General features: G+C 50.5%; 3 protein-coding genes and 1 pseudogene across 3 annotated transcripts in view; all 4 read left to right on the forward strand.

The window, feature by feature from the left end:
* The window catches only part of LOC138858516 (uncharacterized), a 40,553-nt gene extending 37,399 nt beyond the window's left edge, over window positions 1–3,154 (forward strand). The window contains exon 2 of the mRNA XM_070112817.1: window positions 3,098–3,154. Within this exon, the coding sequence (XP_069968918.1) occupies window positions 3,098–3,154 (57 nt within the window). The remainder of the gene's footprint in view (window positions 1–3,097) is intronic.
* On the forward strand, window positions 42–2,816 carry LOC138858578 (large subunit ribosomal RNA; annotated as a pseudogene).
* A 509-nt stretch (window positions 3,155–3,663) lies between the features above and the next one.
* LOC138858517 (uncharacterized) lies at window positions 3,664–4,787 on the forward strand. The gene is made up of 2 exons (XM_070112818.1): window positions 3,664–4,054; window positions 4,720–4,787. Exons 1-2 carry the CDS (start codon window positions 3,664–3,666, stop codon window positions 4,785–4,787), a joined length of 459 nt encoding a protein of 152 aa, XP_069968919.1.
* Window positions 4,788–15,490: 10,703 nt separating this feature from the next.
* On the forward strand, window positions 15,491–15,910 carry LOC138858518 (uncharacterized; the record flags this gene model as incomplete). Its single annotated transcript, XM_070112819.1, has 1 exon — window positions 15,491–15,910. A coding segment is annotated over exon 1 (420 nt), but the record flags the coding sequence as incomplete, so codon positions are not given.
* Window positions 15,911–17,500: the final 1,590 nt, after the last annotated feature.

Here is a 17,500-nt window from a genome sequence, read left to right on the forward strand (position 1 = left end):
TTAAATAAAAATAAACAAATCAATCTAAAATATATTTTATACAACCTCAACTCATATGGGACTACCCCCTGAATTTAAGCATATTAATGAGGGGAGGAAAAGAAACTAACAAGGATTTTCTTAGTAGCGGCGAGCGAAAAGAAAATAGTTCAGCACTAAGTCACTTTGTCTATATGGCAAATGTGAGATGCAGTGTATGGAATATCTTAATATCTAGTATGAGAAATTAACGATTTAAGTCCTTCTTAAATGAGGCCATTTACCCATAGAGGGTGCCAGGCCCGTATAACGTTAATGATTACTAGAAAGATATTTCCAAAGAGTCGTGTTGCTTGATAGTGCAGCACTAAGTGGGTGGTAAACTCCATCTAAAACTAAATATAACCATGAGACCGATAGTAAACAAGTACCGTGAGGGAAAGTTGAAAAGAACTCTGAATAGAGAGTTAAATAGTACGTGAAACTGCTTAGAGGTTAAGCCCGATGAACCTGAATATCCATTATGAAAAATTCATCATTATAACTGTAGTATTTAATTTTAAATATTATAGTAATAGTGTGCATTTTTTTCATATAAGGACATTGTAATCTATTAACATAATAAAATATTTATCAAAAGATCATTGGTTTTTAAGTTTATTCAAATTAATTTGCTTTTAGCTTATTAACATAGAATAATTACTGATGATTTGATAAAGTGTTGATAGATTTTATTATATATAATGCTAAAATTCTTTTGAATTTTACAATAATATTATTATCATTGATTTTAATATTAATTGTATGCATTTATATGATTAACAATGCGAAAGATTCAGGATACCTTCGGGACCCGTCTTGAAACACGGACCAAGGAGTCTAACATATGTGCAAGTCATTGGGTTATATTAAACCTAATGGCGAAATTAACTTAACTGTATTAATAATGGGATTAATTTTTAATGTATTACATTATTAATTCAATCCCGGGGCGTTCCATATAGTTATGTATAATGATAATTTATTATTATTTATACCTCTAACTGGAGCGTACCTTGAGCATATATGCTGTGACCCGAAAGATGGTGAACTATACTTGATCAGGTTGAAGTCAGGGGAAACCCTGATGGAAGACCGAAACAGTTCTGACGTGCAAATCGATTGTCAGAATTGAGTATAGGGGCGAAAGACCAATCGAACCATCTAGTAGCTGGTTCCCTCCGAAGTTTCCCTCAGGATAGCTGGTGCATTTAAAAATTATGTAAAATAATCTTATCTGGTAAAGCGAATGATTAGAGGCCTTAGGGTCGAAACGACCTTAACCTATTCTCAAACTTTAAATGGGTAAGAACCTCACCTTTCTTGATATGAAGGTTGAGGTTATGATATAATGTGCCCAGTGGGCCACTTTTGGTAAGCAGAACTGGCGCTGTGGGATGAACCAAACGTAATGTTACGGTGCCTAAATTAACAACTCATGCAGATACCATGAAAGGCGTTGGTTGCTTAAAACAGCAGGACGGTGGACATGGAAGTCGTAATCCGCTAAGGAGTGTGTAACAACTCACCTGCCGAAGCAACTAGCCCTTAAAATGGATGGCGCTTAAGTTGTATACCTATACATTACCGCTAAAGTACATGATTTATAATACAATTTCGGTTGGATTATAAATTTTGAAACTTTAGTGAGTAGGAGGGTACAATGGTGTGCTTAGAAGTGTTTGGCGTAAGCCTGCATGGAGCCGCTATTGGTACAGATCTTGGTGGTAGTAGCAAATAATCGAATGAGACCTTGGAGGACTGAAGTGGAGAAGGGTTTCGTGTGAACAGTGGTTGATCACGAGTTAGTCGGTCCTAAGTTCAAGGCGAAAGCCGAAAATTTTCAAGTTTTAATGAAATGAAATGAATGAATTTTTATTCCATAGTAATTAAACACTTGAATAATTTTGAACGAAAGGGAATACGGTTCCAATTCCGTAACCTGTTGAGTATCCGTTTGTTATTAAAAATGGGCCTTTGTGCTCATCCTGGCAACAGGAACGACCATAAAGAAGCCGTCGAGAGGTATCGGAAGAGTTTTCTTTTCTGTTTTATAGTCGTACTACCATGGAAGTCTTTCGAAGAGAGATATGGTAGATGGACTAGAAGAGCATGACATTTACTGTTGTGTCGATATTTTCTCCTCGGACCTTGAAAATTTATGGTGGGGTTACGCAAACTTCTCAACAGGCCGTACCAATATCCGCAGCTGGTCTCCAAGGTGAAGAGTCTCTAGTCGATAGAATAATGTAGGTAAGGGAAGTCGGCAAATTAGATCCGTAACTTCGGGATAAGGATTGGCTCTGAAGATTGAGATAGTCGGGCTTGATTGGGAAGCAATACCATGGTTTATGTACTCGTTCTGGGTAAATAGAGAATTTCGATTCTTGTTCCCCGGATAGTAGTTACGTAGCCAATTGTGGAACTTTCTTGCTAAAATTTCTAAAGGATTTATTATTGTATAGATACTTTTTAAATTATAACGATTATCAATTAACAATCAATTCAGAACTGGCACGGACTTGGGGAATCCGACTGTCTAATTAAAACAAAGCATTGTGATGGCCCTAACGGGTGTTGACACAATGTGATTTCTGCCCAGTGCTCTGAATGTCAAAGTGAAGAAATTCAAGTAAGCGCGGGTAAACGGCGGGAGTAACTATGACTCTCTTAAGGTAGCCAAATGCCTCGTCATCTAATTAGTGACGCGCATGAATGGATTAACGAGATTCCCTCTGTCCCTATCTACTCGATTCGTTGTTTGGATTCCGACGCGAATAGACGTGCGTGCGCATCGTTGCGATTAATTAGTGATTTTTTCGATTCTCTTTTGTGCGGTATTTGTTTACGCGAGTGAGTTGGCACCGTTGCTTGGCGGGTGTGAAAATTGTTGTTGCGATTTCCGTGGAATTTCGTTTTGTGCGGGTATTCGCTGGAAATTGTTTTTTGCTCGGTTACGGGACCGCGTGTGTGGTTTTTCGTGCTAGGGCACGAATTGCGCGTTTTTGGGAAATTTTTGGCGTGGGCATATTAAGTAGCGGTAAGTACATATTTTTAATATTGTGTACTGTACCTTTAGGTACTACCGCAACGTGGTTGTTGTTGTTGTGGGACTCTCCGTACAGTTCCAGTTTAGTGCTGTGTTGTTGGCATTGTTTGCCGGCTGGACTGCTTGTTTGGAGTGCTGTGTTGGGCATCTGGCGTTCAGTTGGTCAGTGTCAGCAAGTCCTGAGCAGGATTGCTCAATAGGTACCGGCGGCTGTCCCAGTGTTGGAGACAGTGAATCCTGTGCAGACAAACGGTCGTAGTAGTGTGCGTTTAGCCCACGGATCGATTCGGTTCAGCGCCACATCGGTCGACTCGCAACCGTTACGGGGACTTGTTCCGTCCGGCGGTCATTTGAGTGACCTTTGTCCAGACCATTTGGTTGGAGTTGTGGGCTGTACCCTTGCGAGAACGCTTTAATCGTCCGCTTGGGTCGTCGCTGCTACAGAGCGGGTCTGCGCTTGCGACACTTTTTTCAGCGCGTTCAGTCGCACGTACGTGGCGAGCGGCTGTTTCGGGGTCTTGTTTGAACGAGTCCCATCTGCGTCAGTGGTACGCTTGGCGGATCAGCCTACCGAAAGGCGAAGTCCGAAGGTAGAGATGCCTCCACCACGGAGGAGGAGGGTTAAGTCCCTCGCTGGGAGCGAAGAGTCGGGGCCATCAACCATTACGGTCGACACTTCGGGAGACGAGATGGTGGGGCCACCGGTAAGGTCCCCGCCTCGGCAGAAGGCGCGTTTGGGGTCTGCGGGTGAAACTGGGGGTGAAGAGGGCGGGAGCGGTAGTTGTAGCGGATGCGGTAAAGGTGACACCGCTGAAAAAGCGGCTGTTCACCCCGCAAAGTCGGGCGAGGGCGAAGTGCGTGTTACGAGCGCTTATGTGGGCGCGCAGAAATCGGGCACTGCAGAAGTTGGTCTCGTGCGTGGTGACGAGGGCGCGACAAAAACGGGCGCAAAGAAGGCGAGCGCGAGTAAGGGTAGTGTGGGCAGAGGTGACGCTGCTAAAGGGAGCGCGATTTTTGTCGGGGGTGGTGCGGTTAGCCATGTCGCGGCTATAAAGAAAATTTCGGCTGAGCTTAGCGAAGTGGTTTTTGGGGCCGAAAATTTCGCCATAGGGACCGCGAAGGGGCTGATGGAGCTTGCCTCGAAGTACGAGGCACTTCTGATGACGGTAGTAACCGAGAATGCCCATCTTCGTGGTCAAGTTGACGCCCTTAGAGGAGGCTGTGGGGGACACTCCTCGCCACCGAGCAGGTCAATGCCGGCTCCATCGGCACCGATGCCTCCGCCCCCAGCACCTGTACTGGAGGCGATTGCACCGGTGGCGCCGAAGGCTGTTGAGACCTGGTCTGTTGTGGTCAGGAGTAAGGGGCCCGCAACTTCCTCTAAGGAAGTCATACAGAAAGTAGTTAAGGAGGTGGGTCCTTCCCTGGGGGTAAGGATTCACGAAGTTAGGCCTATTAAGGGTGGTGGTGCGGTTATCCGCACTCCCTCTGTTTTAGAGAGGGAGAAAGTGGCGACTAACGTGAAATTCGGGGAGGTGGGGTTGGACGTGACTGTCAACCGGAAGTTGGGTCCCCGGGTTGTGGTCCAGGGGGTTCACACGGAGATCTCCCATGACGAGTTCATGGAAGAGTTACTCCGGCTGAACCTTCAGGATTTCAGCCCGGCGTCCCTGAGGTCAGACGTGAGGATGGTCAGTCGTCCCTGGAAGGTGGCCCCTGATGGTAGCACCAATGTCGTCCTTGAGGGTACGGACAAAATGATGTCCGCCCTCTTGGAGGCAGGTAGGTGCTACATCAAGTGGTTCTCCTTCCGGGTGCGACCGGATAGCCCCGTTGCTGGCTGCTTCCGGTGTATGAGTTTCGACCATAGAGTGGCTGTGTGTAGGGCCAAATCAGATGTCTGCCGGAGGTGCGGTCAAGAAGGCCACAGAGCTGCCAGTTGCGTCAATGCACTCCATTGCCGCAACTGCGCATTCAAGGGTAGACCAGCTGGGCATCTTATGATGTCCGCTGTCTGCCCGATATACTGTGGCATTGTTGAGCGCGCCCTCGCCAGACACTGATGGGGGGGATTATACAGTTAAACTGCCAGGGGGCGTATGCCGTAATGTGTGAATTGGGGGGGTGTATGGCTGAGGGGAGGTGCGGCATTGCCTTACTTCAGGAGCCCTACGCCACCAATGGTGTCGTTCGGGGTCTTCCTGGTAGTTTCAAGGTCTTCACGGACCTTGGGGCTAATGCTGCAATTGTTGTGAGTGATCCTAACTACGATTGTGTAGTTGTGGATTCCTCACAACTGGGTGTATGTGTCGCGATAGAGGGGGAGTTCGGTAGGCTGATTGTAGCTAGTTTGTACTGCAAATTTAGCGAGCCCCTAGAGCCCTACCTGGGCTACATGGATAAGCTACTACTACTTGCGAGTAGTAGCCCATTTATCCTAGGGCTGGATGCGAATGCCTCGTCTTCGATGTGGTTTAGTAAGGTATCCCGGCATTCGTCTGGATATCAAAGCCACAGTCGAGGCGAGGCATTAAGTGAATGGGTGGTGGCTAAAAACCTCCACATTGTGAATGAGCCGAGTGAATGGTACACGTTTGATGGGCCTGGGGGCGTGAGTGACATTGACGTGACGCTTATGAATCAGGCAGCAGATAGGGCGTTCGTAGCTAGATGGGAGGTTAAGGGAGGGTGGGGATTGAGTGATCATAATTTGATCCAAATTATGGTTACTCCCAAATCCCCTCCCTCGCTGTATGAGAGTCCATTGCGGCGATGGCGTACCTCTGGTATCGACTGGAACCAATATGGACGATCTGTCAGGGAAGCGGTATTGGGTATACCGCTTAGAGCGTTTGAGGATTTGGGGGTTGATGAGCAGATTGCTCGTCTTTATGAGGTAGTGTGGGGGGTAAATGATAGGGTATTTAGAAAGTGTGAAAGTTTAATGGTTAGGAAAATTAGGTGGTGGACGCATGAGCTAACCTTGAAGAGGAGGACTGTCAGGCGATTGAGGCGAAAGTTTCAACGCGCTCGGCGGTCCAATTCTGACAGGCTGTCCCAGCTTAGGCATGAACTTAGTTGTGCGGCTAGGGAATATAAGGATATGTTAGTAAAAGTTAAAGAAGAGGAGTGGAGGAGTTTCGTGAGTGAGAATAGGGACGACCCGTGGGGTCAGGTCTATAGGATCTGCCGGGGTCGTAAGAGGGAGGATATCACCTCTCTTCGCGTTGGTGACACTGTGTTATCAACGTGGAGAGAGTGTGCGGGGGCTTTGTTAGGAGCGTTCTTTCCTAGGGCGGAGGTTCAGGTACCTCAAGCACAAGAGGTACCTGTCCCTCCATTAGATGATGGAGAGTTGGGGTACGCCTTTGGCCTGGTCAGGTCTAAACGGTCCCCAGGTTTTGATGGTTTGAACGGAGAGATGTGTAAAAGCTTGTGGAAGTTCATTCCTGAATACTTGGAGGCCATTTATGATAAGTGCGTGTGGGAGGGTTATTTTCCACGCGAGTGGAAAATTGCTAGGGTTGTACCTCTCCTGAAGTCCCCTGATAAGATCAGGAGTGATCCTCGCTCTTATCGGGGCATCAGTCTCCTTCCAGTACTTGGAAAAGTGCTGGAAAGAGTTATGGTGGAACGGCTTCAGGAGCTAACGCGGGGTATGTGGTCGGATAGACAGTATGGGTTCAGGAAAGGACGCAGTGTAGAGGATGCGTGGTTCTACGTTCAGGGTGCTGTTAGGGAGAATGTCAACAAATATGTCCTTGGCATATTTGTTGACTTCAAGGGGGCATTTGATTACCTAAGCTGGGATCGAGTGTTGCAACGGCTGGAGGAGCTTGGCTGTCCGGAAATTACTCTTTGGCGGAGTTACTTTTCGGACAGAAAAGCCTCTCTAGTCGGAATGAATGGGAGTGTGGAGATCGGAGTGGTTCGTGGCTGCCCGCAGGGATCCATCTGCGGTCCATATATTTGGAACCTCATGATGGACTCTCTGCTTGGACAGCTCGAACCCCTCTGTAAATGTTGTGCGTATGCGGACGACCTTCTCCTTCTGGTTGAAGGTCGATCGCGATTTGAGTTAGAGCGGGCGGGAGGACAATTTTTAGAAATTGTAAATAGTTGGGGTTTAGGTGTGGGGGTAGACATATCGATGGACAAAACGGTGACAATGCTGCTTAAGGGCAGATTGTCGCCGGTTCGTCCACCGATTGTCAAGGTGAATGGGGTCAGCATCAGGTATGTGACGCAAGTCAAATACCTGGGGCTGACCATGAGTGAAAGAATGTGCTTTACTCCACACTTAGCGATTCTGAAGGAGCGACTGCAGGCGGTCGTAGGCAAAGTGCGACGCATCTTGAGGAGCGATTGGGGCCTTGGACGCCGTGCTGTTCGCACCATATACCGTGGTCTATTTGTGGCTTGTGCCACTTATGGAGCCGCAATATGGTGGGAATCAGCGATGACGGTCTCTGGTCGCCGAAAACTCCTCTCGGTGCAACGTTGCATGATGCTTGCATGTTTGCCTGTATGTCGCACCGTTTCAACGGATGCGATGCAGGTTTTACTAGGTGCACCCCCTCTTGACCTGATTGTTGTATAGCGAGCTGTTGCATTCAGGTTAAGAAGGGGCTTGAGTGTGTCATTGCTGCGGAATGATTGGATTTCCGATGATGATGTGGAGAGGGAGGGATTTCTAGGGAGCAAGAGGCTTCTAGATGATAGGGTTAGGAGTAGGTGGCAAGACCGTTGGGACAATAGTCCTAACGGTCGGGTGACTTATGAGTACATCCGGGATGTTAGGTTCGTTGAGGGTAACCCAGACTTCAGATTTTGTCTGAGTCTGGGTTTTTTGTTAACGGGGCATGGGCCTCTGAATGCATTTTTGCATCAGAGGCACCTTTCTGATAGGTCGGGGTGTTTGTGTGGGGCGCGTCGTGAAGACTGGGTTCACTTGATCGCGGAGTGCCCGATGTACTCGGACATTAGGGATCTAGGGGGTATGGGGATTAGCTGGACTGATGGACGGTTAGATGTTAGCGGTGTGATCTCCACTAGTCGGAATGCCGAACAGTTAGGGTCGTTTGCGCGTGAATTGTTTAGGCGGCGGAGGCGTTTAACTGTGAGTTAGGGTTAGCTTCTTGTGTGAAAGGTGTGTGAGTGTAATGTGCGTATGGGGTTCAACCCTTGGTTACCAGTCCAGAGCTGTATGGAGGCTCAACTGGTAGTAGCTTCGGCTACGAGGTCTGACCGGAGACTTAATTCTGGTACCACGGGGAGCAGGGGCCCTTGGAGTTCGCTCCAACCTGCTCGTGCGGACTGGCCCTTCGGGGAGTATCGTGGTGGTTGTGGTTTATACCCAAATGCGGGAAGAACTGACGTTTTTGTCAGTTCAATGTGGAGTTGCATTGCAACCGGGTGCCGGACCCAAAGTACGGCAGAGGTTTTAGATAGGCCTCGAACCTTACCAAGGTGTGTAGTGTGTCCATTCCACACTACCAATCGGTACTGAAATATGCCTAGCATTTTTGGGGCGCTGATCAACGCATTGTATTGATACGCTGTGCTTTTGAGCGCCGTGAGATAAGGCCGTCGACGGCAGGTACTCACGTTAAACACACCGGACGTTGTCCCTATCTACATTCGTTGTTTGGATTCCGACGCGAATAGACGTGCGTGCGCATCGTTGTGATTAGTAATTTTCGGTGATTTTTCGGTATTTTCTTTTGAGCGATATTTGTTTACGCGTTAGCATAAGCACCGTTGCTTGTCGAGTGTGTGAAATTGTTGCTACAATTTCTTGCGGAATTTCGCTTTGTGCGAGTATTCGCGTTTTGTTGTTAGTGCTCGGGTACGTGACCGCGAGTGTGTTTTTTTTTCGTGCAAGGGCACAATTGGCGCGTTTTTTGGGCATTTTTCGGTGGAATAGCGGTAAGTACATATTTTTTAATATTGTGTACAGTACCTTAGGTGCTACCGCAACGTGGTCGTTCACGTTGTTGTTGGTGGGGGACTTTTTGCATAGCCCCAGTTTAGTGCCGTATTGTTGGTATTCTTTGCCGGCAGAGTCGCCTATTTGGAGTGTTGTGTTGGGCATCTGGTGTTCAGTTGGCCAGTTTCAGCAGGTTCTGAGCAGGATTGCTCAAAAGGTACCAGCGTCTGTCCAGTGCTGAAGTGAGTGTACCGTGTGCAGACAAACGGTCGTAGCAGTGTGCGTTTAACCCACGGATCGGTTCGGTCCAGCGCCACATCGGTCGACTCGCGGCCGTTACGGGGACATTGATCCGTCCGGCGGTCAATTTGAGTGACCTCTGTCCAGGCCTTTTGGCTGGAGTTGTGGGCTGTACCCTAGCGAGAACGCATTAATCGTCCGCTTGGGTCGTCGCTGCTATAGAGCGGGTCTGCGCTAGAGATACTTTCTCCAGCGCGTTCAGTTGCACGTACTTGGCGAGCGGCTGTTTTCGGCATCTGTTGAACTAGTGCCATCTGCGTCAGTGGTAAGTTCGGCGGATCAGCCTACCAAAGGGCGTCCGAAGGCAAGAATGCCTCCACCACGGAGGAGGAGGGTTAAATCCCTCGCTGGGAGTGAGGAGTCCGGTCCATCGGTGGTAACGGTGGACACATCGGGAGACGAGGCGGTGAGGCCATCGGTGAGGTCCCCGCCACGGCGGAAGGCGCGTTTGGGGTCGCCGGCAGAAACGGGGGGTGATGAGGGCGGGAGCGGTAGTGGTAGCGGTTGCGATAACGGTGACACCGCTGAAAAAGCGGCTGTTCACCCCGCAAAGTCGGGCGAGGGCGAAGTGGGTGTTGCGAGCGTTGATACGTGTGCGAAGAAAACGGGCGCTAGCAAAACAAGCGCGAGCAAGGGCGGCGCGAGCAACCGTGGTGGTCTTAAGGGGGGTGTTGTTGTCGGGGGTGGTGCGGTTAGCCATGTCGCGGCTATTAAGAAAATTTCGGCGGAGCTCAGCGAAGTAGTTTTTGGGGCCGAAAATTTCGCTATAGGGACCGCGAAGGGGCTGATGGAGCTTGCCTCGAAATACGAGGCACTTCTGATGACGGTAGTAACCGAGAATGCCCATCTTCGTGGTCAAGTTGACGCCCTTAGAGGAGGCTGTGGAGGACACTCCTCGCCACCGAGCAGGTCAATGCCGGCTCCATCGGCACCGATGCCTCCGCCCCCAGCACCTGTACTGGAGGCGATTGCACCGGTGGCGCAGAGGCCTGTTGAGACCTGGTCCGTTGTGGTTAGGAGTAAGGGGCCTGCAGCTTCCTCTGAGGAAGTGATTAAAAAAGTAGTTAAGGAGGTGGGTCCTTCCCTGGGGGTAAGGATCCACGAGGTTAGGCCAATTAAGGGTGGTGGGGCGGTTATCCGCACTCCCTCTGTTTTAGAGAGGGAGAAAGTTGCGATGAACGCGAAATTCGGGGAGGTGGGGTTGGACGTGACTGTCAACCGGAAGTTGGGTCCTCGGGTTGTAGTCCAGGGGGTTCACACGGAGATCTCCCATGATGAGTTCATGGAAGAGTTACTCCGGCTGAACCTTCAGGATTTCAGCCCGGCGTCCCAGAGGTCAGATGTGAGGATGGTCAGTCGTCCCTGGAAGGTGGCCCCTGATGGTAGCACCAATGTCGTCCTTGAGGGTACGGACAAAATGATGTCCGCCCTCTTGGAGGCTGGTAGGTGCTACATAAAGTGGTTCTCCTTCCGGGTGCGACCGGATAGCCCCGTTGCTGGCTGCTTCCGGTGTATGAGTTTCGACCATAGGGTGGCTGTGTGTAGGGCCAAATCAGATGTCTGCCGGAGGTGCGGTCAGGAAGGCCACAGAGCTGCCAGTTGCGTCAATGCACTCCATTGCCGCAACTGCGCATTCAAGGGTAGACCAGCTGGGCATCTTATGATGTCCGCTGTCTGCCCGATATACTGTGGCATTGTTGAGCGCGCCCTCGCCAGACACTGATGGGGGGGATTATACAGTTAAACTGCCAGGGGGCGTATGCCGTAATGTGTGAATTGGGGGGGTGTATGGCTGAGGGGAGGTGCGGCATTGCCTTACTCCAGGAGCCCTACGCCACCAATGGTGTGGTTCGGGGTCTTCCTGGTAGTTTCAAGGTCTTCACGGACCTTGGGGCTAATGCTGCAATTGTTGTGAGTGATCCCAACTACGATTGTGTAGTTGTGGATTCCTCACAACTGGGTGTATGTGTCGCGATAGAGGGGGAGTTCGGTAGGCTGATTGTAGCTAGTTTGTACTGCAAATTTAGCGAGCCCCTAGAGCCCTACCTGGGCTACATGGATAAGCTACTACTACTTGCGAGTAGTAGCCCATTTATCCTAGGGCTGGATGCGAATGCCTCGTCTTCGATGTGGTTTAGTAAGGTATCCCGGCATTCGTCTGGATATCAAAGCCACAGTCGAGGCGAGGCATTAAGTGAATGGGTGGTGGCTAAAAACCTCCACATTGTGAATGAGCCGAGTGAATGGTACACGTTTGATGGGCCTGGGGGCGTGAGTGACATTGACGTGACGCTTATGAATCAGGCAGCAGATAGGGCGTTCGTAGCTAGATGGGAGGTTAAGGGAGGGTGGGGATTGAGTGATCATAATTTGATCCAAATTATGGTTACTCCCAAATCCCCTCCCTCGCTGTATGAGAGTCCATTGCGGCGATGGCGTACCTCTGGTATCGACTGGAACCAATATGGACGATCTGTCAGGGAAGCGGTATTGGGTATACCGCTTAGAGCGTTTGAGGATTTGGGGGTTGATGAGCAGGTTGCTCGTCTTTATGAGGAAGTGTGGGGGGTTAATGATAGGGTACTTAGAAAGTGTGAAAGTTTTATCGTTAGGAAAATTAAGTGGTGGACGCGTGAGTTAACCTTGAAGAGGAGGACTGTCAGGCGATTGAGGCGAAAGTTTCAACGCGCTCGACGGTCCGATTCTGACAGGCTGTCCCAGCTTAGGCATGAATTTAGTTGTGCGATTAGGGAATACAAGGATATGTTGATTAAAATTAAAGAGCAGGAGTGGAGGAATTTTGTAGGGGAGAATAGGGACGACCCGTGGGGTCAGGTCTATAGGATCTGCCGGGGTCGTAAGAGGGAGGATATCACCTCTCTTCGCGTTGGTGACACTATGTTATCAACGTGGAGAGAGTGTGCGGGGGCTTTGTTAGGAGCGTTCTTTCCTAGGGCGGAGGTTCTGGTACCTCAAGCACAAGAGGTACCTGTCCCTCCATTAGACGATGGAGAGTTGGGGTACGCCTTTGGCCTGGTCAGGTCTAAACGGTCCCCAGGTTTTGATGGTTTGAACGGAGAGATGTGTAAAAGCTTGTGGAAGTTCATTCCGGAATACTTGGAGGCCATTTATGATAAGTGCGTGTGGGAGGGTTATTTTCCACGTGAGTGGAAAATTGCTAGGGTTGTTCCTCTCCTGAAGTCCCCGGATAAGATCAGGAGCGATCCTCGTTCTTATCGGGGCATCAGTCTTCTTCCAGTACTTGGAAAAGTGCTGGAAAGAGTTATGGTGGAACGGCTTCAGGAGCTAACGCGGGGTATGTGGTCGGATAGGCAGTATGGGTTCAGGAAAGGACGCAGTGTAGAGGATGCGTGGTTCTACGTTCAGGGTGCTGTTAGGGAGAATGTCAACAAATATGTCCTTGGCATATTTGTTGACTTCAAGGGGGCATTTGATTACCTAAGCTGGGATCGAGTGTTGCAACGGCTGGAGGAGCTTGGCTGTCCGGAAATTACTCTTTGGCGGAGTTACTTTTCGGACAGAAAAGCCTCTCTAGTCGGAATGAATGGGAGTGTGGAGATCGGAGTGGTTCGTGGCTGCCCGCAGGGATCCATCTGCGGTCCATATATTTGGAACCTCATGATGGACTCTCTGCTTGGACAGCTCGAACCCCTCTGTAAATGTTGTGCGTATGCGGACGACCTTCTCCTTCTGGTTGAAGGTCGATCGCGATCTGAGTTAGAGCGGGCGGGAGGACAATTTTTAGAAATTGTAAATAGTTGGGGTTTAGGTGTGGGGGTTGACATATCGATGGACAAAACGGTGACAATGCTGCTTAAGGGCAGATTGTCTCCGGTTCGTCCACCGATTGTCCGTGTGAATGGGGTCAGCATCAGGTATGTGACGCAAGTCAAATACCTGGGGCTGACCATGAGTGAAAGAATGTGTTTTACTCCACACTTGGCGAATTTGAAGGAGCGACTGCAGGCGGTCGTAGGCAAAGTGCGACGCATCTTGAGGAGCGATTGGGGCCTTGGACGCCGTGCTGTTCGCACCATATACCGTGGTCTATTTGTGGCTTGTGCCACTTATGGAGCCGCAATATGGTGGGAAACAGCGATGACGGTCTCTGGTCGCCGAAAACTCCTCTCGGTGCAACGTTGCATGATGCTTGCATGTTTGCCTGTATGTCGCACCGTTTCAACGGATGCGATGCAGGTTTTATTAGGTGCACCCCCTCTTGACCTGATTGTTGTACAGCGAGCTGTTGCATTCAGGTTAAGAAGGGGCTTGAGTGTGTCATTGCTGCGGAATGATTGGATTTCCGATGATGATGTGGAGAGGGAGGGATTTCTAGGGAGCAAGAGGCTTCTAGATGATAGGGTTAGGAGTAGGTGGCAAGACCGTTGGGACAATAGTCCTAACGGTCGGGTGACTTATGAGTACATCCGGGATGTTAGGTTCGTTGAGGGTAACCCAGACTTCAGATTTTGTCTGAGTCTGGGTTTTTTGTTAACGGGGCATGGGCCTCTGAATGCATTTTTGCATCAGAGGCACCTTTCTGATAGGTCGGGGTGTTTGTGTGGGGCGCGATGTGAAGATTGGGTTCACTTGATCGCGGAGTGCCCGATGTACTCGGACATTAGGGATCTAGGGGGTATGGGGATTAGCTGGACTGATGGACGGTTAGATGTTAGCGGTGTGATCTCCACTAGTCGGAATGCCGAACAGTTAGGGTCGTTTGCGCGTGAATTGTTTAGGCGGCGGAGGCGTTTAACTGTGAGTTAGGGTTAGCTTCTTGTGTGAAAGGTGTGTGAGTGTAATGTGCGTATGGGGTTCAACCCTTGGTTACCAGTCCAGAGCTGTATGGAGGCTCAACTGGTAGTAGCTTCGGCTACGAGGTCTGACCGGAGACTTAATTCTGGTACCACGGGGAGCAGGGGCCCTTGGAGTTCGCTCCAACCTGCTCGTGCGGACTGGCCCTTCGGGGAGTATCGTGGTGGTTGTGGTTTATACCCAAATGCGGGAAGAACTGACGTTTTGTCAGTTCAATGTGGAGTTGCATTGCAACCGGGTGCCGGACCCAAAGTACGGCAGAGGTTTTAGATAGGCCTCGAACCTTACCAAGGTGTGTAGTGTGTCCATTCCACACTACCAATCGGTACTGAAAAATGCCTAGCATTTTCGGGGCGCCGATCAACGCATTGTATTGATACGCTGTGCTTTTGAGCGCCGTGAGATAAGGCCGTCGACGGCAGGTACTCACGTTAAACACACCGGACGTTGTCCCTATCTACACATTCGTTGTTTGGATTCCGACGCGAATAGACGTGCGTGCGCATCGTTGCGATTAATTAGTGATTTTTTCGATTTTCTTTTGTGCGGTATTTGTTTACGCGAGTGAGTTGGCACCGTTGCTTGGCGGGTGTGAAAATTGTTGTTGCGATTTCCGTGGAATTTCGTTTTGTGCGGGTATTCGCTGGAAATTGTTTTTGCTCGGTTACGGGACCGCGTGTGTGGTTTTTCGTGCTAGGGCACGAATTGCGCGTTTTTAGGAAATTTTTGGCGTGGGCATATTAAGTAGCGGTAAGTACATATTTTTTAATATTGTGTACTGTACCTTTAGGTACTACCGCAACGTGGTTGTTATTGTTGTGGGACTCTCCGTACAGTTCCAGTTTAGTGCTGTGTTGTTGGCATTGTTTGCCGGCTGGACTGCTTGTTTGGAGTGCTGTGTTGGGCATCTGGCGTTCAGTTGGTCAGTGTCAGCAAGTCCTGAGCAGGATTGCTCAATAGGTACCGGCGGCTGTCCCAGTGTTGGAGACAGTGAATCCTGTGCAGACAAACGGTCGTAGTAGTGTGCGTTTAGCCCACGGATCGATTCGGTTCAGCGCCACATCGGTTGACTCGCAACCGTTACGGGGACTTGTTCCGTCCGGCGGTCAATTGAGTGACCTTTGTCCAGACCATTTGGTTGGAGTTGTGGGCTGTACCCTTGCGAGAACGCTTTAATCGTCCGCTTGGGTCGTCGCTGCTACAGAGCGGGTCTGCGCTTGCGACACTTTTTTTTCAGCGCGTTCAGTCGCACGTACGTGGCGGACGGCTGTTTCGGGGTCTTGCTTGAACGAGTTCCATCTGCGTTAGTGGTACGCTTGGCGGATCAGCCTACCGAAAGGCGAAGTCCGAAGGCTAAGATGCCTCCACCACGGAGGAGGAGGGTTAAGTCCCTCGCTGGAAGCGAAGAGTCGGGGCCATCAACTGTTACGGTCGACACTTCGGGTGACGAGATGGCGGGGCCATCGGTAAGGTCCCCGCCACGGCAGAAGGCGCGTTTGGGGTCGGCGGGTGAAACGGGGGGTGAAGAGGGCGGGAGCGGTAGTGGTTGCGGTTGCGGTAAGGGTGACACCGCTGAAAAAGTGGCTGTTCACTCCGCAAAGTCGGGCGAGGGTGCAGCAGATGTGGCTGCGCAGAAATCGGGCGCTGGCGAAGTTGGTCTCGTGCGGGGTGACGAGGGCGCGAAAAAGACGGGAGAAAATAAGGCGAGCGCGAGAAAAAGTAGTGCGGGCAAAAAAGACGCTGCTAAAGGGAGCGCGGTTATTGTCGGGGGTGGTGCGGTGAGCCATGTAGCGGCTATAAAAAAAATTTCGGCGGAACTTAGCGGAATAGTTTTTGGGGCCGAGAATTTTGATATAGGGATCGCGAAGGGGCTGATGGAGCTTGCCTCGAAGTACGAGGCACTCCTGATGACGGTTGTAACCGAGAATGCCCATCTTCGTGGTCAAGTAGACGCCCTTAGAGGAAGCTGTGGGGGACACTCCTCGCCGCCGAGCAGGTCAATGCCGGCTCCATCGGCACCGATGCCTCCGCCCCCAGCACCTGTACTGGAGGCGATTGCACCGGTGGCGCAGAAGCCTGTTGAGACCTGGTCCGTTGTGGTTAGGAGTAAGGGGCCTGCAGCTTCCTCTGAGGAAGTCATTAAAAAAGTAGTAAAGGAGGTGGGTCCTTCCCTGGGGGTAAGGATCCACGAGGTTAGGCCAATTAAGGGTGGTGGGGCGGTTATCCGCACTCCCTCTGTTTTAGAGAGGGAGAAAGTTGCGATGAACGCGAAATTCGGGGAGGTGGGGTTGGACGTGACTGTCAACCGGAAGTTGGGTCCTCGGGTTGTGGTCCAGGGGGTTCATACGGAGATCTCCCATGATGAGTTCATGGAAGAGTTACTCCGGCTGAACCTTCAGGATTTCAGCCCGGCGTCCCAGAGGTCTGACGTAAGGATGGTCAGTCGCCCCTGGAAGGTTGCCCCTGATGGTAGCACCAATGTCGTCCTTGAGGGTACGGACAAAATGATGTCCGCCCTCCTGGAGGCAGGTAGGTGCTACATCAAGTGGTTCTCCTTCCGGGTGCGACCGGATAGCCCCGTTGCTGGCTGCTTCCGGTGTATGAGTTTCGACCATAGAGTGGCTGTGTGTAGGGCCAAATCAGATGTCTGCCGGAGGTGCGGTCAGGAAGGCCACAGAGCTGCCAGTTGCGTCAATGCACTCCATTGCCGCAACTGTGCATTCAAGGGTAGACCAGCTGGGCATCTTATGATGTCGGCTGTCTGCCCCATATACTGTGGCATTGTTGAGCGCGCCCTCGCCAGACACTGATGGGGGGAATAATACAGTTAAACTGCCAGGGGGCGTATGCCGTAATGTGTGAGTTGGGGGGGTGTATGACTGAGGGGAGGTGCGGCATTGCCTTACTCCAGGAGCCCTACGCCACCAATGGTGTGGTTCGGGGTCTTCCTGGGAGTTTCAAGGTCTTCACGGACCTTGGGGCTAATGCTGCAATTGTTGTGAGTGATCCCAACTACGATTGTGTAGTTGTGGATTCCTCACAACTGGGTGTATGTGTCGCGATAGAGGGGGAGTTCGGTAGGCTGATCGTAGCTAGTTTGTACTGCAAATTTAGCGAGCCCCTAGAGCCCTACCTGGGCTACATGGATAAGCTACTACTACTTGCGAGTAGTAGCCCATTTATCCTAGGGCTGGATGCGAATGCCTCGTCTTCGATGTGGTTTAGTAAGGTATCCCGGCATTCGTCTGGATATCAAAGCCACAGTCGAGGCGAGGCATTAAGTGAATGGGTGGTGGCTAAAAACCTCCACATTGTGAATGAGCCGAGTGAATGGTACACGTTTGATGGGCCTGGGGGCGTGAGTGACA

This window comes from Bactrocera oleae, unplaced genomic scaffold, assembly GCF_042242935.1.
Source record: "Bactrocera oleae isolate idBacOlea1 unplaced genomic scaffold, idBacOlea1 ctg00000010.1, whole genome shotgun sequence".
In the NCBI taxonomy this organism is placed as follows: domain Eukaryota; kingdom Metazoa; phylum Arthropoda; class Insecta; order Diptera; family Tephritidae; genus Bactrocera; species Bactrocera oleae.